The sequence below is a fragment of the Podarcis cretensis genome, assembly GCF_951804945.1.
Source record: "Podarcis cretensis genome assembly, chromosome: 2".
Taxonomy (NCBI): Eukaryota; Metazoa; Chordata; class Lepidosauria; order Squamata; family Lacertidae; genus Podarcis; species Podarcis cretensis.
Window position 1 is genome coordinate 88513997 of NC_137171.1, and position 23968 is coordinate 88537964.

Here is a 23968-nt window from a genome sequence, read left to right on the forward strand (position 1 = left end):
TGAAATGGAGAAACTGGACATTAGGTTTTTTTATTAGTCTCTTTGTCTCACCAGTTCTTTAGATGTCCACTGCCAGCAATGGACTTAGGCAGAATAAATCTGATGTTGACCTTTAAGCCCTTACCCTTCAATGTTTACTACAAATTCCATTGTAGGAATTTACAAAGCCAAGTAAATGATTTTTAAAAAGTAGACATGTTTACAAGTCTCAGGAAAAAAACAACCCACATGTGACTTATTCATAACTCTGCAAAACAGAAGCACCACGTTTTGATGGGCCCAGTTCATACTCTTACCTAGGCTGTGATCCTTTCAGCAGTAAATGAATGGGTGTGCTCTCTCCACCCTCCCTGCATCAAAGGTAACTGCTTACCAGGCACTCTATGTAAAAAGCTGTAGAGGAATTATTCTTGTTCAAGAAAGGGGTGAGGGAGTAGAAAGAACAGGAGATGAAAAGGCCTCATCACAGAGCAGCCCAAGTTACCTCTGAGGATCACTGCCAAAATGAAGTGTATGAACCAACCCCACAGAATAAAGAATTTGAGGGGACTTTTATGGGGGGGGGTGCAAGCCTCCAACACTCTGCATACATCTGCAGACCACTCAAGAGTTTTAGTTTCTCTTAAACTGAACTTTAGTGATATAAAAAAAAAGGTTGAATGAGTTAGCAGTTTCTTCACTCGGTTCATCTAAGGCAGTGGTGGAAAACCATAGTCTCTTCTGGGCAAGCTGCTAAGCGCCACCTGCCAGCCATGAGTGGAATCAGAGGCAAAAGTGGGTGGGGGAATGAATATTCATTTCACCTTTGTACAGTAAGCCAGTTTCCACACACTATAAGTACTCATAGCAGATTCACTGAAATTAATAGACATGGCGTGACTTAAGGTTATTAATGTCAGTGCTGCTTCTTGGAGTAAAACTTAGTTGAATACAGCCTGCTCCTCTTGATCATCCACCCAGGAAAGCAAGAGGCATTGTCAGAATTCAAGGATACATTCCAGCCATGCAAAGACTCAAGGTGAGGAATGTGGCCTAGAGCCATTCCCAGGGGCCAGAGAAAGAGGCAGGCAGGCAGGGCAGTATTTTGGCCCCATGGTTCCCCATCCTGATCTAAAGGAAGCAAAAATTAACTATAGTTCTTCTAGTTAAGAATTTTTTTAAAATACCCATAAATTAAATCTGAAATGATGTATAATCAGTATAAAAATGCCTTTACAATTTCAGGGAAAGTAAGTAAAAAGGCACAGGAATCAGTACATTTCTAATTACTTATGGGCAACCCCCTCCTAATCTTAATTTGGAATGAGCTTATTGAAGAAACGATGCATGGTCCAATAATAGCAGAAAATCATTTCCAGGGCCATTCTAGTCAAGTTGTGCTCTCAATTACATGCTATGGAGTAAGAATAGGTCCAAGCAACACATCCCCAGGCATTAGGGATGTACCAGGAAAATCTTCTGAAAGGGTGACAGAAATCCTGGTATCCGGAATGCTACCATCAGAGGCCCTTGGACCAGCTCACCTCATTGCCATTGTTGCCAGGTAAGTCTGGGTGGCTGCAGAATTAGTCCATTTCAAAATGTGCATGAGCTTCAGAGGCATATGGGCCTGGAGAAGGGTCCAGTCTGGGGAACTCTGTTTCTTACCACCACCACTCATGCTTTTCAGCTAGCTACCCTCTTATTAGTGCATTCCATGACTTCAAATAAATATACACAAGGTCAGATCACATGTGTTCATCTGCAGGATATCATACTTTGTAAAAAATAGAACTGCATATGCACGCTCACACTGCAGGATTAAAAATTCATACATACACACGCTGCTTTTTAACAAAGTCCTATATATAGATACATATATATAATTTTACATCCTTGTGGCACATCATGGAAAAAATATGTTTAAAATTCCAGCCTTGATGTTTGTTGTTGAACACCAAGTTCTTATATCCTATGCTCAACTGAAATCTTGACATTTGCTTTTTAAAAGTCTACAGAACTGTTTTCCTATTAACTAAAGTAAAAAAGGCAGGTTCCTATTTAAATTAAATATGCACTTTCCTTCTGGGTCAGTAACTCACCTGCATCTCAAATCCTATGACACTAGCTGGAAGCTCTTTGCTCAAGTATATAGTCTGTGTAAATGGCACATGGACCAAGAATGCAATCCTATGCACATTAACTTGGGAATAAATATATTTCCAAGAAAACATGCATGGGACTGGGCTACACATACTGAAAGTGGCAACTTCACAGGAATTGGCAATACTGTTTTGTATTACTGTAAACATATTCAAGGGGTAAGAATTAGCATCTGCTAGGCAGCCTCCTAAAAGGTAGAAAGTGTATACTGCACCATATCAGGGATGGAAGGAGCAAGGAACAACAAGGTTCAACTTCCGCTACCCCCAAGAACTGTATTATCATTCTGCAATTATTTCCTTAAAATTGTATTCAATGCTATCAGAGAAAACAGTTCGATAATAAACACTTCAATGGCCTTAACGGCTCTTCCTCCACTCAAGTCCAATATTCAACTAGGGGCACTAATTATGTTTATGGGTTTTACACTACCAAGTGTAACTGTTGATATTGCAGCACTGTCCTTGAAGACAACAGTATGGAGTACAATCACAGCATGTCCATTCTAAGACAGGGTTTCAAAACATCCACTGCATAATCTAAATAATGCTTCCATTATCACATTTTTCTGACCACAAGACAGAACATACCAAGATCTCCAAAGCCTTATCAAATAAAATTTACTGAACAGGTTTCCATTGCACGATAACCATCAAGCAAGCCACAAAGTAGCACTGATGTGTGCCCACTCCTATTTTTTTCCTTCAGAAGTAGGAACAAGCTTCTATTTCTCAAGATGCTGTACTTGAATGTTTCTGTCCGCAGCACAATCATTCAAGGTCTTGTAGGTTAATGGTGCTTCCTGTAAACTGAGAATTATCAGAACTGGCATCCTCTTCGGTAGAGTTGTGTGGCTCCTGTACAAAAGCAGAATAAAAGAATTCACACAGTGACATAGGCATTCCAATTTCCAAGTTTCACAGATACATATGGCTGATAAGCTTTCAAATTCCATCTCTGGGAAGATCACACACGCTGGATTATTTTAAAAAATCATACTCTTCTACAGTCAGCTTTTGGTCGTTTACCATTTATCCATCAAATTTTAAACAAGCAAAAAAAAGCATACAGAAAAGGCATCTTTTAAAAACTTATAGTAGCTGTCAATTTGTATCACGCAGGGCAACTGGAATTTGTGTTGATGTCCAATAAAACATAAAAGGGGTTGTACCTGAAGGATATGAACAGGCAAGTCTACTGTCAGCTGAGAATGTGAAGAAGACGACTGAGAACTGAGCTGAAATGGCAAATCTCCCTCTCCTGGGGAATCATCCTAAAGATAAAGGAGACAAGATCAGTTTCTAGTCACAGAAAAATCCCAATGGCAACCTAATCTTCTGCTATAAACACATGGAAACATTTGGAAGTAGCAACAGGTCTAATTAGCTATGCATTTTTAAGGCTCTCCATCCTGAAAGTAGAAATCTTAATCATTTCTATGAAATATATAAATCATGCTGCCACCCAATTATGGACTGGAAACTATTTACAGTCATACCTTGGTTGACGAATGCCTTGCGACTCAAATGGTTTGGCTTCCGAACAGCGCAAACTCGGAAGAGAGTGTTCCCGTTTACAAATGTTCTTTGGAACCTGAACATCTGATGTGGCTTCTATGGCTTCCTATTGACTGCAGGAGCTTCCTGCAACCAATTGGAAGTCGCAACTTGGTTTCCGGACGTTTTGGAAGTCAAACAGATTTCCAGAATGGATTCCATTCTACTTCCAAGATACCACTGTACTTAGTTACTTTATTCACTATAAGCAGACAGTGATTAAAGGCAATGTTCATCTAACTTATTCTTCCATGGACACCCTCCTCTGCATATACTAAATGAAAAAACAAGAGAGTACTTTATACATCCATGTACTGATCTAAACGGTATCCCTTTGCTAAAGGAAGGCTTTCTGACCCAGTGGAGCTTTCAGACAGCAGAACAAGAATAAAGGGAATCTTCAGGTACCTCCTCCTCCCTACACCACCACTTCCTATGCTGTTCCAAAGGGCCCAACCCTCCAGAGCACATCAAAGCTGTTTTTATTAATCACCATTTTGCAAATTGGTTACACTTATTTTAGACAAAGGGGTCACTTCACCTGGGACATGCCAGTCTACTGTATACCAGCTCATCTTCGCCCTGCCACCCTGACTTCACCACCGTTTGTTTGAATGTGTTGCTGTCCATTTACTGTTTTGTTTTAACATATTCCCAATTCATTTCACATATATATTTCAACAGTTTTCATTTTCAGGAAACAAGCGAGGAAAGGGGTTATCATGTGATGGGTAGAGAAGAGAGCTGAAAGGTTGAGTATAATAATAATAATAATAATAATAATAATAATAATAATAAACTTTTAATTGTATCCCGCCTTCCCTGGTCAAGACTGGGCTCAGGGCAGCTAACATCAAATATATAACGTTGGTATAAAATCAAACAATAACTAAATTACCTCCTAAAAACAAGTCAGGATAGTTTGCAAGTTAATTTCTAAATGCCCTCCAGGGATGTTGCATCTGAACTATATAATGGATCATCATGCACACCAAGAACCACTTACCAGTTGCATAAAAGTAGATGTAGGGTGTACATTTCTAAATACATAATTTAAAAATGAAGTGTGTAAATAAAGTCAGGTAGTGAATTCTTACCTGAAGTAGCTGGATTTGAACAAACTGTGTGCCAGCTGAAGAATCTCTTACTGTTAAGCTTCCATTTGGCAAAACACTATTGCATGACCGATTCCCATGGTTAGAAGAACTAATTTTATCACTTTTGCCTTTTCTTATGCCAGAGTTAGGGCTTCCTGAAATAAAGTAATTGATGTGTGTAATACAAAGTCATGTTCCAAGGAATTGAACATATGTACTTCTAAATAATGTATTTCAAAAAAGCTTTTAATATAACAATATATGCTTTTCACCAAAGAAAGTAGGTAATTAGGTAGTAGGGTAATACTACACATGGCATATAAAAACATGGAGCTGAATCCTGATATCCCATTAGTGGAACTCATCTTACAGAATCCTGTACCTCACAGCAGTGTTCAAAAATCCCATTGTTCTGGGTGCATTTTGTGACAGGGAATTTCATTAGTGCAAGCAGTTTCTGAGCTCTGGGTGCATCACTGCACCCAAGATTTAAGATTAAAATTGCAGAGTGGAAGGAAAGGAGGACTTTGTTCTGCCTCCCCACTTCCAGCTACTCTCTGAAGACTGGAGAAGAGACCCTCGTAAGAATATTAGGGGGGTGGGAATGGAAAGAACTAGATCATGTGAAAAATGAACATAGTATTTTAGCTGCAGTTCTTTCTTTTTCAGCTTTGTATTCTTGTTATAAAAAAGTGTGCCTAGACATTCCATTCTAGTGCCTATAACCTAGGTTTAAGGGGCCATTTAGCTCCTAGCTTTCATATCTCATTTTCTAACACTGCCTCATAGGAAAAAAGGGGTTTCCTCCAATGCCATCTTCAGCTATAGTTTCTGAAGGATCACCAGTCCATTCACTCACAAATGAACTAAAGAACTAGTCCTGATCAAAGCATGGTGAATGGTGAGACTAAGTTGCAACAATTTCTCAGGTACATGAGATTATACACACTTAATATATCAATCTTCCTATAAACATAAGAAGTCAGGTTGTAAGGTGCACCAGATAAGGAGGCCAGACACACTGGAAGGTCTCCCTGCTTTATACAGTCAGAGAATTGGTCATCCAGCCCAATTATCACATTATAGGCTTTGGATGAGCCTTTAAATAGGGGAATAGGTAATACAGACTTCCAGCTACCCCTGCTTATGCCTCATCAAAAATCAATCTGGCATGTATGCATACAGCAAGCTTTTACTGGGAGATGGGAGGACAACAACAATTTCTCTTTTTCCTACTAGTGAAAAATTAATTTCAGATAACTACTGGAAGCAAGGAGGAAAAGTCAACTGTGTTTTTATCTCTCTGCTCATTGTCATATCATAAGTAGCTCTGAATTCCTAACTACGCACAAGTAAGTTGCATTTATTTAAAATGGCAAAAGGCATTCCATGTGACTGAAGAAACTCAGGCCTCTTTGTCACTAGACAAAGATGCGTCCAAGAGAAACTGGACCACAAACACATAGGTGTAACGGTAGAAGGGGGTAAGGCCAAGAATCAAGAGAGATAAAGGTAAGTACACCTCTGTCTCAAAGACTTAAACTGAAATAGTGACCAACCACTGGAAGATGAACTATAAAAGCTGTTGATGTAGTTCCTTGCCTTTTCTGGAGCAGCAAGAGGAACAATAGTTAATATGATTCACCAGACCTTAAGGTCTCCATCTTAAGGAGCAGTTTCACCATTGTCCACTTCAAAGGTGGTGGGAACAGACCCTCTTCAAATACATTAATAACCTCCTAGACCAACCCAGTTACTTCAGTTCTCCAAATATAATTACTAATGAACAGCATGGACTGAGCACAGAAGAGGTTGACCAAATTTCTCTTAACACCATGTTTACATCCTTAAGTCACAATAACTGGAAAAAACAATCCAACAAAACTGGACCACTCTTTGTCCTAGACAAAGCAACAGAAACTGCTTCACACACAGCATCAAGGTCAGAGCAGATGTGATTATAATCAATTTGTACATGCCTGAGGAAGGATTAGTAAACATGGTTAGGATTGGGTGATAAGGGTATTTTACAATTGCCATTTCATACAAAAGCAAACATTTAAGAAACAGGGAAAGAGTTTCATTAAGCAGTATTTCATCATACATCAGTGTTCTATCATCCATGTGTGCTGCAGAACATACCCACTACTAGAACATAGCAAAATTACCCCAATTTGAGCAAGTCTTCTAAGAAGTGAGGCTCTATTCACTAGAATAGCCCCAAACTAACCATGATACTACCTTAGTAATCTATGATGGCTTGTACCAGGGACACAGACAAGTCTTCAAAACAATTTCACTCGGTAAATTGCATCCTGTGCTGGAACAATTATATACTCACCTATGTCATTCCCATTTTCCTTCTGTTTTCTTTTCTTTGCAAGCTGAATGGCTCGATAATCTGTTCTTGCAGACCCACCACTTTCCTAAAGAGAGAAGAAGGCTTATGCATGTCACCAATACAACAGGATTCTTAGTATTTTTAGGTTCACATTTTGGACAATATGCTTTTCCAAACATCACTGAATAGATCCCTAGAAGTCTCCCTGCATTGTCTGAACTTTTTCTATGCTAATCAGCTTAACAGTTTAATGGGATAGTGATGCAAGCATAGGGACATTCAATATTGAGGTCACCCATTTATCTGACTCGCAGGGGATTGGAAGTACTGTATTAAGAAGACTACCACCGAAACACGTTTTGGAAATGCAGCTCAAGACTGTGGTCCTCTGTCTTCCTCAAACTAACACGAGTGTTTAATTCAACTACCAATCAGAAACCCTATTTTAGCTGCATGTGGGATAATAATAATAATAAGAAGGCAAGGATCAGAAGAGGAGGAACTCTTCAAGATATTGCAGTCCATTTTCCTTGTTCTATAAGCAGCGAACAGGGGACTCCTGTTTATTTAGTCCCAAAGTCAACCATCACTCACTTTCGAGTACTTACAGAAACTTGGGAAGAGAGGCTAATAGCACTACGCTCCAGCTGGGAAAACAAAAAGCAAACTTTCCTCCAAATGTGATGCAGAATGTGTAATTGGGTTTAATACTTTCACAGGCAACCACAACTTATACCACTTACGTTGTACAAAATATACGACGACTTCGTTCGTGGCAGACATTCCACAAACCCATTTGATCTGGTAGAAAGGACGGCTCATATACGGCAATATAATATCCTCAAAGCTAAGATACTAATGAAAACTACAGTTATTGAGAGCTACTGCATACCAGAAAGGAGCTGCCAGTCACCGTGCTCAGATCAGTTTCTTTCTGTGCACTGTAACTTCCTGGAGGGTTGGAGAACACAAACTGAGTCACCACTTTACTGCCTTCTTGCTGTCCCACAACATCCAGGCTAGGAAGTAAAGTTTGCTCTGCTTTACTTGGAGCCAGTAATTCAGATGCATTATTTCCACCAAGGCTGCTTGAAGGGGTTAAAGTGGCTGTATCTACTGACAGGTTATTACTGGAAGTCAAACCATGCAGGTCTTGACTGGAACTCCTTGTGGACAACGATGCTAGGGAGCCTAAGGCTTCTGCATTCACAGTCTGTACATCATCCAAATTTAAAGTGCTTTGCTGTAAAACTGTGGCAGTGGTTCCCAGCAGAAGAGAGCTGTCCAGGCTGTGTGGAATGTCACTGCTAGCCACTAAAATCAGTGGGTCAACTGTCTGACCAAGAGAACTGCTACCAACAGAAAGATTGCCCCCAAGCGTGGAGCCAACGGAGGCAACATCTATCGTGAGAATTCCAGAGTTTATCAGAGCCATGTCTGTTGAAATTCCAGAGGTGTTCCCAGAAACACTGGAAAAAAGGGACACAAGGTCTACATTGCTGAGGTCACTTTGTCCTGAACTGGCAAGTTCACTGCTAGGCGTGAGGGAACCGATAGTTTCCATCTGATTTAAGAGATCTGAAACAAAGATTTAGCATGTTAGTACCACCGTGCCCATGGAACATGAGAATCAAAGGCCAACAATAAACCCCACCTGCTGCCTCTACTTCCAACTTGGCTGCCCTGCCATTCCTCCAAACATCCTGCTGTCTAAATTACTCCAGCCAACATCCTTCTCACCTTGCAGAAGCCAATGTTAGCTAGGAGCCTATTTCTGCTTGTCTCTACTCTGTCTTTTCGGATCATTTTCAAACCCTGCCTCCCTCATATGCATACACAGTGGCATTGCTGCTGTTCAAGGTCAGGGTGCCACATACTATGAGAATGGCTTGAATCAGTTTCCTGTATGTTATGCAGACTGAGAGGTACATGCTGCATTTCCCCAGATTCTGGCACCATTACTTACCACTCAGTTTGGCTAAACCACATAGGAAACAAATTCATGCAGTTCTCACAACCATGTAGAGCTTCTATCATACAGAAGCAATTTTCAGTGGCAAACAAGCCACTAGTTATATGGAATTGATCATAAAGTGTCTAGAAGCATGAGATCAATGTCTGAGAAAACCAGAAGTTGACACCAGTATCACTGTCACTGCTGCTGCTATAAGATAGGAAATACTATTATAAATTAATGCCCTCCTTTTAAAAGGATACAACACCCCATAGTAATTACAGTGGTACCTCAGGTTACGTACGCTTCAGGTTACAGACTCCGCTAACCCAGAAATAGTATCTCGGGTTAAGAACTTTGCTTCAGGATGAGAACAGAAATCATGCAGCGGCGGCACGGCAGCAGCAGGAGGTCCCATTAGCTAGTGGTCTTCAGGTTAAGAACAGTTTCAGGTTAAGAACGGACCTCCGGAACGAATTAAGTACGTAACCAGAGGTACCACTGTAAATGGCAAGGGCTTTCTAAAATAACCAGTGTTTCAATACCAAAAATAAATATATTATGTTTTAGATATAACACATACCAGCTATGACTTATTGCCAAGCAGTCAGTCAACGGGTCATACCTGCACTAAAATTGTGTTGCTTGACCATGTGTGTTTTCATACTATGCTTGGAAGTGAACAATTTATTACAGCTGGATACAGGGCAACGCGTCTTCAGTGAGTCCACATCCTGAAGGTGTTTTTTGGAGTGAATATACAGACTACTACGTGCCGAGAACTTGGCACAACAACCTGAAATAAGATATCAAAGTTTAGATAGTGTCCCTTAATTTACATTTTAAAATTATATCCTCTTTTCATTTGGATGCCAAAGGCAATTATCAGGATTCACATTCCACAAAATTATCTGTCATGATTTTTTTGTACGTACTGTCATAAAAAATGTGGAAATGTTATTAATATAAAGTAATATAATATGGAAAATTCATTTAGACTGCAATCCTATACTCACTACAGTACTTGAGAATAAGCTCCACTATGGGAATTACTTCTCAGCAGACATAGGCTGTTAAGTGTGGAAAACTTAAAATGTCACAAACAAGCATGTATAGGGCATCCAAAAGTGCCAGAACAAAACCAAAAACACCTTTTTAAAAAGTAGTTTTGGAGGGGAAAACAAGAAAGGGTTTCTCCTATCCATGCTGTGCTATGAACGTGCTTTTCTCCCCATTGTATGATTCAGCAACAATTCAAACCTGATGCATAGAGCAGCTACCATCTTCTCTAATTTAACCCTCTTGCATGACTAGGAACAAAGAAGATAAACACAAGCATACAAGAGCACATATACAAATAATACCTTCTACTGGACATTCAAATGGCTTTGTGCCAAGATGAGTTATACTATGGCCTTTCAAGTGTTCGGCTCTTGTGAAGGATTTTCCACAGCCTTCTACAGAACATGTAAACCTTCTGTCATCTTCATGTTTCCTACAATAAGAATTAAATAAATTCAATATAAAATGCTAAGGGCACAGGCATCAATGATTATAGGTTGGATCCTAATCATTTTAGCTGAACATGTGCATATTGCTATACTGTACCTGGAACACTTAAACCAGAATTCCACAATCTGATACCCTTCAGCTGTTTTAGACAACAACTCAGATCAACCCCAGCCAGAGGGGCCATGCTGGTTGGGGCCCAACAGCACCAAAAATAATCTTCCAGATAAAATGCATATGCCTTTCCCATGGGAAGCAAAGCTTATTTATCTTCTTGTACTCATCTTTTTCCCTTTGCGCACCCTCCCGATTTGTTATTTCCCCCAATGTAAATGTTTAAAGTGCAAGCTCTTTGAGGACCTCTAAACAGCCATCTACAGTCAGCTAATTTACCTTTTGTGCCTTAATAGCTTGGACATGCTAGTGAACGACCAGCCACAACCTTCAAAGTCACAGATGAAAGGTCTTTCACCTGGAGGAAAGCAAAAGCAAAAATATTTTTTTAAAAAAACGAATGCAATTACCTGACATTTTTGATAAAAAAAAACCCCACAACTGCTAACACATGTTATTCAGGAAGTCTAATAATTTTATGTTTAGGTAAAGGTAAAGGTAAAGGTAAAGGTAAAGGTAAAGGGACCACTGACCATTAGGTCCAGTCATGAATGACTCTGGGGTTGCACGCTCATCTCGCTCTATAGGCCGAGGGAGCCGGCGTTTGTCTGCAGACAGCTTCCGGGTCATGTGGCCAGCATGACTAAGCTGCTTCTGGCGAACCAGAGCAGCACACGGAAAAACCGTTTATCTTCCCGCCAGAGCGGTACCTTTTTATCTACTTGCACTTTGACGTGCTTTCGAACAGCTAGGTTGGCAGGAGCAGGGACCGAACAATGTTTACTACTGATTTAATTGTTCTGTTTTGTGCAGCTTATGAGCTAATTTGAGAACCTTAGCTAAAACCAGTTCATTAAATTTTAAAATAAATAGAAGAAACATTCTCACCCATCCAATGACCCTTCTGCCCGATTCCTCTCTTGAGTTAAATAGCTATTGGTTCTTTAACACCAGAAGATTCAGAGCAAGTCATGCATATAGCTTACATTGCTCAAAATGCTGCTGACCCCAGGCAAGCAATATGCACAGTTGTTTAAAGGACACTCTCCCTATAAATCTGAAAATACTATTTCAAGTTTACCAAATCCAAGTAAGTCTTACTTTTATCAATCAGTTAAACATTAAGTTCTATTTGCTTCCACCTCCCACTCACTTAAGCTCAGGTTTGCTGGTTTTATTTAAATAGAAGTTAACTTCTACTTAAGATAGCAAGCTAGCAGCGCACCCAAGGACACAGAACAACATCAGGATACAAGTAAATCAAATAGATTGGGGGAGGGAAACCCACACACAAAACTGTGTTTATTCCTTAGTACCACAACTCCATCTAAGAATTAAGGACATATTTCAATTCAACATAATCAGTTTATCTATTAATGACAAACCAACTTTAACTAATGGCCTAACTTCACACCTGTGTGACTTCTCATGTGGATTTTCAGTCGGCAGGCTTTGTCATACTGTTTGTTGCAGCCGGGGAAGGAGCAGGAGAACAGTTCTTGTTCCCTGAAGTGGATTCGATTATGAGAAAATAATGCACTCACTGTTATGAAGGTCCTCTCACAACCTAGAGAAAGAAGGAAGAACCAAACTCTGCTTTAGTGGAAAACAAAACAATTGGGTATTACCATGAACTAGAATATTATTATTACCATGATCTAGAAAGGTTCATGGTAATAATAATATCATTTAAATTGTTTTAATGGTGTATCTTACTGTGTATATTACCTTGACATATCATTTCTAAGTACTATGGGGGGAATTGCCTGAAAAGTGGTCTACAACCCTATTAAATAATAGTAAGTAAGTAAGTAAGTAAGTAGATAGATAGATAGATAGATAGATAGATACCTCATTAAACTATAAAGACCTTTCTGGGAAATTGCTCTGGACTAAGTTTATTTCCAATACTGCAATGTACTGCAGTATAATGTCACAGCTGAAGTTAGTTTTTTGCATCTCCTTTTCACTAGCACACTGCCATTCTTATACATCACTCTGCAATTTCCCTTTCTTCTAAACTGGAGTGCAAATTTTCTTGTTGTTTCGCTAACCTTTATTTTCCACATCTAATATTGTAGCATTCCAGCATGGTAAGCATTCAAAGGTATAGAGACAGTGTACATGATAGCTAATCTAAAGTAGATTATCTCAAGAGTACCAAATGCAGAAAACAAACAACAGATGAAGGCCTTCATGTCTGCCTTCTGTGCTTCTCTCTTGGAAACAGAATACTGAAAGTTACACACAAGTCTAAATATTACAGTGCACTTATACTGAACCCCACTACAGGGTCATTCCGTATCAAGTGATCCAATTTTTTTACCTCATCCAATTTTCTTAATATTTTGTACACTCATTGAATGATCAAAACTAAGTTTATATCTAGCATTTTAATTTTTTTAAAAAAGTGTACAAAATATTAAGAAAACTGGATGATATGAGGTAAAAAAATATATGAATCATTTGACATGGAATGACCCTACAGCATTGTGGATGTTCTGGCTTGGATTCAAACCCTCACTGACCTGCAAATTTCGGGTCTTATCACTATCTCTAGTCTATCCCACAAGGCGCCGAAAACACCTAATGAAGAGTGCAGGGCAAAGTATTTTTTCTTAAAGAGATTAGTACTGCAAGTGGGTACTGAGATTACGATTCAACTCTCTTCCGCTTTTTCCACTGTGCAAAACAAATCCACATCGCACATTTAAAGTGCACTTCTCCCCAAAGAATACCGGGAACCGCAGTTTGTTGAGGGTGCTGGAACTGGTAACTGGAAGCTAGTTTCCAAGGATTCTCTGATGGAATTCGTGCGCTTTAAACGTGCAATGGATGCAGCCAGCAATCCGGGGGTGCTGCCTACCTACAAGGCCAAACGGATTTTGAGGCGGGGCTCTTACGCAAGTCCGAAAGGCCGAGACTTGTTGACCTTTGTAAAAATAATTAAGAGGGAGAGCTGCCGGCTGCTTACCTGGATACTCGCAGCGGTAAGGCCGGTCGGGCTCCAGGTGGCTCCTCCGCTGGTGAGCGCCGAGGCGGGCGGCGCTGGGGAAGCGCTGGCCGCACGCCTCGCACTTGTGCGTCGCCTCCTGCTCGTGGGCCCGGCCGTGCGCCCGCAGGTTGTAGATGGTGGTGAAGCGCTTCGAGCAGCCGGGCGCTGAGCAGGCGAAAGGCCGCAGCTTGTCGTGCGAGTGCAGGTGGCGCCGCAGCTTGTAGGCCGTGGCGAAGGCCCAAGAGCAGCCGGGGACCGGGCAGCAGAAGGGCCGCGCCGCCCGCCCGGAGCCCCCCGCCGCCGCCGCCGCCGCTTCTTCTCCCGCTCCTCCTCCTCCTCCATCCTGCGCCGTAACAGCAGCGCCGCCGCCGCCGCCTCCGTGCGCGGACAGGCGGTGTAGTCGCAGCAGCTGCTTGCGGGAGAAGGCCTCTTCGCAGCGGGGCTCGGGGCAAGAGTAAGGCGCGGGAGTCCGAGACGGGCCTCCTGCTGAGGCCTCGTCGGCAGCGCCTGGGGAGCGCAGCGCCTGAGGAGGAGGAAGGAGCGGCGCGGGAGGCGGAGGCGGCTGCGCGGGCCCGCCGAGGCTGAGCAGCCCGTTCTCGAAGCGCACCAGCAGGCTCTGGTTGTTGATGGTGAGCGTGCCCGAGAACGAGGAGCCGGCGGCGCCGGGGTCGTCGTCCTCCGCCGCCGCCGCCGCCGCCTGTCCGCTCCCCTCAGCCACGGGCCCAGAAGCCTCGGCCTCGAGTGCACCTTCCCCCCCGCCGTCGCCCGGCTTCTCCTCTCGCGGAGGCGGCTGTGTCGTCGTCGTGGCGGCGGCGGTGCTGGCGGGTTCCTGCGAGGGGCTTCCGGAGGCTCCGCCCCGCACCAAGTTGAGCACCAGCAGCAGAGCGTCGCTGTCGTGCGGCTGCCCGGGGCCCGCGGGCGGCAGGGCGAAGGCGCTGCTCGCGGAAGGCCCCTGCGGAGGCTGCTGAGGTGCGGGCGGCGGAGGAAGAGGGGGAGGCGGCGGCAATGGCGGCGGCTGCTGCTGAGGCGGTTCCGGCGGCTTCTTGCCCTCCAGGAGCAGCAGCACCGGGAATGTCACGTCCAGGCCCCAGGCTCCCGCCGCCGCCGCTCCCGCCCCAGAGTCCCGCGGCTGAGGGGGTCGGCGGGCGGGCCCTGAGGGAGAAGCCCCCTCTCCAACGGCCGCGGCGCCGCTGCCGCCATGTTGCTGGGTGCCGGGCTCGGGCCGGGCCGCCTCCACCGCGGCAGGCAGCCCCTGCGTTTCCATCTTGGGGGTCCCTGTAGCAGCGGCTGAAACCGGAGCCGCGGGGCGGGGCCGGCGGGGCGGGCGGAGAAACCCGGAATGCGGATCGCTCAACGAGAGAGAGAGAAAGAGAGACAACAGCGCAGAGAGGGGATCCGGAGCTAACGCGGCTGGGTGGAAAACCCGGACACGGGATTGCTATGTGGAGTGTGAAATAGCGCAGGAAGGTGCGCCTCGCGGAGCGGAGTTGGGAAATTGGAGAGAGGTCGGGGGAAAGAGTATGCAAAGATAAGAGCAGTCGTCTTGGATCAGGCCAGTGGCCCATCCCGTCTTAACACCCTGTTCTCACAGTGGCCAACCGGATGCCCGTGGGAAACCTGCAAGCAGGGTTGACGCGCAAGAGTCGTCTTCCCTCTCCTGTGGTTTTCAACAACTGGAATTCAGAAATATTGCTGCTTTCGACTGTGAAGGCAGAGCTATAACCATCGTGGCTGGTAGCTATAGCCCCTCTCCTCCATGAAGTTGCCTAATCCTCTTTTAAAGCCATCCACGTTGGTGGCCATCATGCAAAGGAAGGGAGATGTGCAGGTGGAACACAAGAGAATGTGTTTTTCATGTACAGGACGAACCTAAGTGTCGGAAATAATAAGGTTTGCACCACCTCTGTTGAAAGAGGCTTACACCTAGATTGGATCCTTGTTTACATTTATTTATTGCTTTATTTGGGAATTGCCTTTCACATACACCTTAAGGTGATTTAAATCATACCAGTGAAAGCAACAAAAGCAGGTTTAAAAAACAGTGCAAAAAGCAACTAAAGATACTGTTACCCGCCACCGCAATCTCCAAGCAGTGCAAAATCCCAGGGGTTCAATGCACTTACCCAGCGGTTTAGGTTTCCTTGCAGGATAGTGCAAGATTTCCTACCAAGATAGTGATGTCTTTAGGATATATGGTTTATTTACACATATATACAACCTGAGCCTGGTATGGAGAGGTTCACAGCATTAACACTCCAAGAGACTCTTGCTTCTCCCATAGCCACAGCCTTGGATTCAAGCAGAAATAAGGCATAGCTCTGTCCCCCAGCCCACCAGCTTCTAGCTCACATAACTCAACTCTCCACTCTGGCCTTTATCTCATGAACTACCAGCGAGCTGAGGGAGGGGGGTTCACCCATTTGTTTTCTGGCACAGAGCCAGAAATCTTATGGCCCACCTTAATGGCCCACACTTAGAGGGTCTTTAGCTCACCAGGAAGCTAGCCTGGCTATTCAATGAATTGAATCCATCTGTATCCAGCAATTAGAAGAGGGCTGAAGTATACAGCCTATACCCAACAACTCATAACAATACAATACATAAGTTGTAAAGAAATGTGATGTATTCCCACCACATACAGATGACTCCCCACTTTACACGGGTTCAGGCACCCTACACACAGTGAAAATAGTGTAAGTGGGGAGCACGCTTTAAAAGCCTCTTTCCTCTTTCTCCAAATTACTACTCTCCAAAAATCAAAAATACTGCACCAAAAATATCCACAACTGGAATTGCTACAATATCATTTAAGCAGCAGGTGGTGCTATACCACCTTAGGAAAAAAATGCATGTTGGTCCTAACTTTTGACACACCCATTGTGATTTTTTGAACTTTTAAAAAAAATCACAATACATCTTTGTTATTATGAAATTGATGATCTCCTCATGCTTAGCCAACTGCATTATTTCTAAAGCTTTCTGAAACTGCCCCCTTTCTGTATTGCTAGGGTATTTCGTACACCTGCTACAATATGAGTGTGGCACAATCAAGTCCCTTTCCCCTGCACCAGGGCAGTGAAGAGAAATTCAGTTCAGTTCACATTTAAAGGTTTCTCTGCTAAATTGGCACTTCCTGAAATGGTGTGTGAACCAAACACTCAGCCATCCTTCAAGATTCAAACTTCTCTGAATTCTACAATGAATTAATGAGTACAAAAATTCATATACAAGGTATAGGGTGCAAAAAATCCATCTGTCTATCATTTGTTAGTCACTTTTTTCAAAAAGTGTCCCAAAGCAACCTGGAAGCCAGCTAAAAGCATCCAATAAAAATCTAAAAACATAGCTATATAAATAAAAGGCAGGTCTTACAGATCCCACTCCACTAAAAAAGTGCCACCCTTCAAATTAAGGGCCAAAAGTCAAGGTAAAGATAAGCCTTTAGCACCTAAAAACAGATGAAGGTGGAACTACACATGCCTCCTTGGGGGAAGCATTCCACACGCAGGGAGCCACCACTGAAAAGGCCCAATCTTGTGTTGGCAGCCTCTGCACCTCCCATGGAGAGGGCACACAAAGAAGGACCTCAGATATATTAGTGAACATAGTACCCAAATATTCGCTGGTGAAAATTGCTTGCAAATTTGCCCTATAATGCTGAATAATATTCATGAAGACCCTTAAAAGAAAATTTGCAAACTGATGTGGGAATGTGGAGAACTGAAATTAAGACTGGAAAAATGAGAACATTTGCACATTCCTAGCCACAACTTTGCTAATCCAAGCAACTGCTAAGCAAAACAAATATCTGAAACCACCATGAGGAAAAGCTAAGTGATGCTGAGCATTTTCTGTTGGAATTCCATATGCTTCATGATGGACCTGCATATTATAACATGGTAAACTCAAAAATTAATCTGGCCTTGTCACAATGGATCATCTGTCATTGTATTCAGTGCTGTAATTTGTTAAAGGCCTGATTCGGATGTCGTAACAAACCATGCCACCATATGATCTTGGTTTGTTATTTTAGTTTGTGAACAAATAATTTGCAGTATCAACATATGTACACAACCCCATTTCTGCTCATTAATTTATCTGCCTTTATAATGAATATATCTGTACCCAGAAAAGTTATTTACACAGTTTGCTTTGTTGATGCAGTTTTAGTATATTCAAATTCATACGAAGAATATTGGCCACAAACATGTTTATTCTATTATGTCCTGTCAACATATTGTCTTTATATTTATATAAAATCTTTATAAGCGTCTTATTAAAAAGCAACAACCCATTATTGGGAACAGGGTGTCCTTAAGTCTCTATTGTAGAGCTCGCTTGGACTATTCAGTGAGATACGATTCATTGACAGATTCATTGGCACCAAACCATGGAAGGAGGAAAAAACCTTGCAATGAATCGCAGTTATGAAGGAACCAAAAGTTATCTAGTTCAGCCTCTTCTACCCCCCCCCCTCCCTGCACAAGAGGGGAAATACAAATGGGGCAGTTCCTGTTCACAGAATCATGTATTGGAAGCAATTACTTTAGGTGCAAACAGATTGTGTTTTCTACATAATTTTAACCAAGGTGATTCCATGAGCAAGTATGGCAGAAATTGAGACCCCAATTTACCCAGTATCTATGCTGCGTTCAGTAATTAAACCCATGGTTCAGCCACTTTTCATGTATTACAACTACTTTATAAAAAGCAGTTTGAACTATTTAGTTAAACTGTTTTTGTTGATGGTTAACTATTCTAGATTAACAATTAATACAGTAATTACATTACACTTTGGGTGGGTGATTATTTACATCTAATTATTAGCACATTGAAATAGCCTCACCTAGGTTGTGGAAACGAAGAAAGCTAATCGGGTCCTGACCTTTTTGTGAAAGGACTGATCAGTTCTTGTACTGAAAACAGATTCCTAGGCTCAGAATGTGCTCAGAGACATTCTGTTCTTTAATTCTGACTGTTTGTCTGTTGTACCAGGCTCTGGTTACTGGATCTTGGGGTTCGACTAAAATAATAATAATAATAATAATAATAATAACAATAACAATAACAATAATAATAAACGACTAACAAGCAAGGAGCCCTCCCTTCTCTGATGTCACGGATGAAGTTAAATATCTGGCTTACAATCTATGGCCAAAAGCTTTTAAGTGAGATGTTGAAATATTTGGCATTGTCTGCATGCAAACTGGGTGTGGGTAAGCTGCAATAGAACCGGGAGCTTTTAAATTTATTGTCAAATTCCAAAATCAAAAGCACATGAAGATAATATATCACTGTGTGTGTGTGCAATCTGGCATCTGGTCAGGAATGTTCTGAACAGAGAAGTAAGCTTTTGTGACCTAAGAGATACAACTGTGAGCAATTTTCACATTGGATATATCACCACCGAGTATGATTCATCACTGCAGCTCTGTCAGCCTGAAAAGATCTCAACCACCAGCAGCCGAGGCCCATTCCTGCCTCCATTCCAGCTAGCACCCACAACCCTATGACAGCTGTGGCATTGTGCAGGACCAAAAGGCACCAACTCTTCTGAAGGCCATTTGCAAACATTTGCAAAATGGTGGCATGTTCTTTCCTTTTTTATGGCTGGATGGAGATGATGTTGCAGAGGAGATGAATGATGCTATGGGACAGGATGACAAGGAATGCAATGTGGTGGTGATGGTGAGTTATCACATCCCTGATAGACAGATAGGGATATAAGCAAGGGAATGGACAAACAGTAGAGTTCAGGGGAGATGAGTGAAGAATGGGTTGTGGGACAACTCTGATCCATCCATCCATAGTGCTTGGAAGGCAAATCATCCAGGCAAACAGTTAAGCGAATGCTTCACCCTTGTGTATATAAATTAGCTAAGGAATCGGGTATCCAAATCAACAAATAAATGGATTTCCAATGGGGGCCCGTGTCAGACCCTCCTGAGCAGCTGCAGTGCTGACACATAGGCATAAATATTCTCATAATAACAATGCTGGATTTTGACTACAAACCTGAAAAATGGGTTGCTTAAAAGAGCATTAGAAATGGATCATGTGTGTCCTTATTTCTTGTGCTTGGATTTCTAGACTGACAAACAATCATAGCTGTTGACAATACAACTCATGCTGGATAGATTCTTTGGTTGGGAAACATTCACTGTGATGCGATGGAAATATGTCCGTTACTGTTGAATGTTAAGTAGGTTGGAGTTTCCAAAAAATGAAAATAAAAAGGGTCCACTGTCCTGAAAGACAAACTCAAAGGCGTGTTTATTATGCCAACTTAACTAAGGCTTGTTGAAGACCAGAAGAGCATTGTTCAAAGCCTGTTGTTGTTGTTTAAAACAGGCAGAATAAAAAATTTAGTATAAGGTTAACAACTCAAGGCTTGTTCCAGGATATTGTCATCTACCACCTTATGTGGAAGAGTCACCTTCAGCTTCTTGTCTTTCTGCATGGCTTGGCAGATGGTTTCATATGCATTGTTGTTGCCGGACCAACAGCGTCTAGCAACCTGTCCATAGGGAACAAAAATAAATGGGTATAAATTAAGAAAAGAGTCATTTGTCTCTCAGCTATGTCAATCGTAGGAGAACACTTCTAATCAAATGGTTCTCATTTTTAACACATTTGATTTCTCAGTACAGTATCTAGCTCCTTCACCCCCTTGGCCAGGCATAGGCAAACTCGGCCCTCCAGATGTTTTTTGGGACTACAATTCCCATCATCCCTGACCACTGGTCCTGTTAGCTAGGGATCATGGGAGTTGTAGGCCAAAAACATCTGGAGGGCCAAGTTTGCCTATGCCTGCCCTTGGCTGTCCCCCCCCCCTTTAAAGTAAACCTGGTATGTTTTAGTTCCAGTTACAAGATTATTGGCCAGCACTAACCACAGACAGTCACAGTATCAACAGGGCACTTCAGAAGGTTCCCTCTGATGTAATAGAAATACTAAGGTGATCTGTAATATGTTCCATTTTAGATACAGGCATTTATTGAGCAATCGCTGCTCATTATATGGGGAGGTGTTACACGGAGCTAAGCACTCCTAAAACTGACTGAGTACAGTGATAAAGCCTTTCCCACATTTAAAGAGGCTAGGAAAACACTGTGCTTTGAAAATCAGATTTGAAGTGTTCAAATTTGAGGAAAGCGCCTGGAGGAATCCTGCAGTTATCGCATCAGTTCAAGCTTTGTTTACAGGCTGCTGTTTTTATCATCTGCCTCTGATAAATGAGGCCTATTAAGAGTGTTCCTCAGTGGTTCAAGCCTAAAGATTAACTTCCTATATGACATACCTACATCTCTTTCAGCAGAGCAAATCCCTTTTGAGACCTGCATGATAAATTGTCTGTGTCCACTAAAGCAGGATGGTTTTCAGTTGCTCAAATCCCTCCTGCAAAATTAAAGACCCAGAACCCAAGACCCAGTAACACTGACCTTCCTCCACAAGAAAAACCTTCAGCTACTGGAGCTAAACTGGAGTCATATTCCTCACTGCACAGGAATATGGCTGTTTTTTAGAATGTTGTACAGGACAAACTCCCAGAGACCTTACTAAAGCTGCAAGTGCTACATTTCATTAGAAAATAGCTAGCCGAGGAAATGACGCTTCGTGATTTCACGTGAACTTACTAAGACATTTACGAAATTCTGTATTTTTCAATACATTTAAAAACAAACACCAAAACAATATTTCAGAAAAAGCAGGTCAAGCATATTGGCTTACGCCATTGGAAACATCCCAACTTAGCATCATCTTCGCACGTTCTTCTGCATCTGCTGAGCCATCCAGGACAAGGCCAAATCCTCCGTTTATCACTTCTCCCCTTTAAAATGAATTTATTTTTTATTTTTTATTATCACTTTTTTGGAGTCGAATAAATCACATGCCAGCGCACTACAATCAAACACACATTTGGGAGGAATGAAAGATACGTATTAGACCTAAAACAGTGCTGTAATTGGGCACATTTAACTGATGGCAAATAGCCAGTTCAAGTAATGGACTCTGAGAATCCTGGTGCAGGATAAGGATTTTTGCCTTTTCCCACACTATGCCCAGCCAGCAAGATCAGTTCTTATTAAAGTGCCAGTGCCAAGGGTTGAGCTTGCTGCGATTCTCCTGAGTACAAGATAGTCCAAACAAGTACTTGTTTAAACAAATAATGAAAATGCCTGCATGTCTGATGATTAAGTGGCTAAAGTTACTGGGTTTCTCAAAGGCCAGGCGATGGCTATTGAAGTCGATTACACTGCAGTGTGGAATTCAGTTGCTGTGGTGGCGATGACCACTTTGGAATATGAATAAAGACCTTGGAATAGGGTCCTAAGGGAATTATGAGAAAGTATTCTTTCATTAATTATTTCATTAATAGGTTGGTTTTTTCCAGTTCCTCCAGGCTTTGTTATTGGGGGATTTGTTTTCATGTTACCTTGCTGACAAATCATAAGAGCATGACATTTGCCCTTTGCAATCTAGTCCAGTACAGTGGTAACTCGGTTTAAGAACAGCCCTGTTTACGAACTATTTGGTATATGAACTCCCCAAAACCGAAGTAGTGTTCTGGTTAACGAACTTTACCTCGGTCTACAAATGGAAGCCAAACGGTCAAAGGGCACCGGTGGCAGAAGGCCTCATTAGGGAAAGCGCACCTCAGTTTAAGAACGGACTTCCGGAACAGATTAAGTTCATAAACCAAGGTACCACTACACTCTGCGTCCAGATGCTCCTGGAAGTTCACAAGTAAGGCGTGAAAGGGATGGTCACTGCTTGTTCTTTACGCCAGGTAGCTGGTACTCAACGTCTACCTGGTTCTTAAATGTATACCACACCATATCTGGATGTTCCTATTTTAGTTATCGTGGATAACGGGGACAAAGCAGAACTCAACGGACTCTATAACCTGTAACACATGCTGTAAATGTGGCTGGAGGCCTTCAAATGTTTTTAAAGCCGAGATGATAACAGATTAAACAGAGCAGAAACTGATACTTTAAGGGTGCCTTCATATGTAGAGGCTGCAGTTGGAACAAAGTAATTAAAGACTGCTACTTTTCGTAGATGCCCAGGTGCGAGTCAAACAGAGAAAACAGTTAGCTGGAAAGCTCTGTAAAATGCCACCCCACTGTTCATTAAAGAAAGTTTTAGACTGCAACCACAATAAACTAGTTTCAACTCTATTTAACTGCTATATTTAGTTAAAGGTATGCCTCCTTTTAAAAAAGGGAAACTTAGAAGGGAGAAATAGTTCTACAATTCTGTGTTGAAAGAAGCCATGGCAGTTAAACCCATTTCCAAACATTCTAATTTTTTCTCCAGATATGGCAACAAGTCAGAATTTGACCAAGGCTGAAGCCTAAGTTGTGTAAGCATTCTAAAATATATAGGTTTGTATCTAACAAAGTATCCAATGAGCAGAATGACTTCCGCTCAGCCAACAAAAGATTCTCTCCCTCTCCTTCCCTGCTTGTATCCTGTGTTCACACACACACACACACACACACACACTGCTCTGGGGTCCCCCAACTCTCTGGAACAGGTTTGGGGTGGAACGAGAGGGAGGTGAAATTCTACTCCAGAGGAAAACTGGATATACTTTAAAATACTGGATATACACTGAAATAGAATGGATGACAAGGTTATGTGTAAAGGGTTAGATTTTACAACAGCAAACAAAGAAGGAGTCTTGTTGCACTTTAAAGACTAAGAAATTCATTATGACATGAGCTTCCACCATCAGATGCAATCCACAAAAGTGTTTGCTTGTCTTTTGTTGGTGTTCTACAAGACTTTCCCCTATTTTTGTTGCAGTAGGCTAACATGGCTGGAAGATCTTAAAATGGATTAAAGTAGCCACACAGTGAACTGAGATTCAACTAATGTTGCTGGGGGAATGTCTTCAGAGACCAAATCAGTATTGCCACAGAGGCCATCATGATATGAGTAACAATAGTTGGATGTTCAGGCAATGCTGAGATTAAGCACCAATTTGAAATGCTTTTCCAAGTGCTGTAGTTTGTCCCCCTATCTCTGTGTGATGCCTGGTCAGAATCAGTTTCTAAGTTCCTCATACTGGAGTCAAATCTAGAATTCTGCCATGCAGTTCAATAGCTAAGACAGTGAGGTCCAGGTTTGCCCCACTCCACATGCCTAAAAATGCTCATAAATTAAACTTACAACAAGTCATGTTTGTTAAGCTGAATTTTCCAACAAGTCTTCTCACTTTTATTGGAGAGCGCTTTGCCCTCATTAGTA

The 23968-nt window shown here is 42.2% G+C and overlaps 2 protein-coding genes and 1 long non-coding RNA gene across 3 annotated transcripts in view; 1 reads left to right on the top strand and 2 right to left on the bottom strand.

The window, feature by feature from the left end:
- Positions 1 to 5: 5 nt before the first annotated feature.
- On the bottom strand, positions 6 to 15074 carry ZXDC (ZXD family zinc finger C). The gene is made up of 10 exons (XM_079964506.1): positions 13688 to 15074; positions 12128 to 12280; positions 10993 to 11071; positions 10455 to 10585; positions 9716 to 9886; positions 8029 to 8714; positions 7137 to 7221; positions 4796 to 4950; positions 3314 to 3415; positions 6 to 2999 (listed from the first exon to the last, which is right to left on the bottom strand). Exons 1-10 carry the CDS (start codon positions 14970 to 14972, stop codon positions 2913 to 2915), a joined length of 2934 nt encoding a protein of 977 aa, XP_079820632.1. The 5' UTR covers positions 14973 to 15074; the 3' UTR covers positions 6 to 2912.
- Positions 15075 to 15378: 304 nt separating this feature from the next.
- Positions 15379 to 17377, top strand: LOC307209500. Its single transcript, XR_013835619.1, has 2 exons — positions 15379 to 15499; positions 15551 to 17377. It is a non-coding gene; the product is annotated as an uncharacterized lncRNA (long non-coding RNA).
- Positions 17378 to 19957: 2580 nt separating this feature from the next.
- The window catches only part of UROC1 (urocanate hydratase 1), a 52878-nt gene continuing 48867 nt past the window's right edge, over positions 19958 to 23968 (bottom strand). Inside the window, exons 19-20 of the mRNA XM_079964513.1 lie at positions 21440 to 21539; positions 19958 to 20225 (exon numbers count right to left, since the gene is read on the bottom strand). Coding sequence (XP_079820639.1) covers positions 20085 to 20225; positions 21440 to 21539 — 241 coding nt within the window. The 3' untranslated portion in view covers positions 19958 to 20084. The remainder of the gene's footprint in view (positions 20226 to 21439; positions 21540 to 23968) is intronic.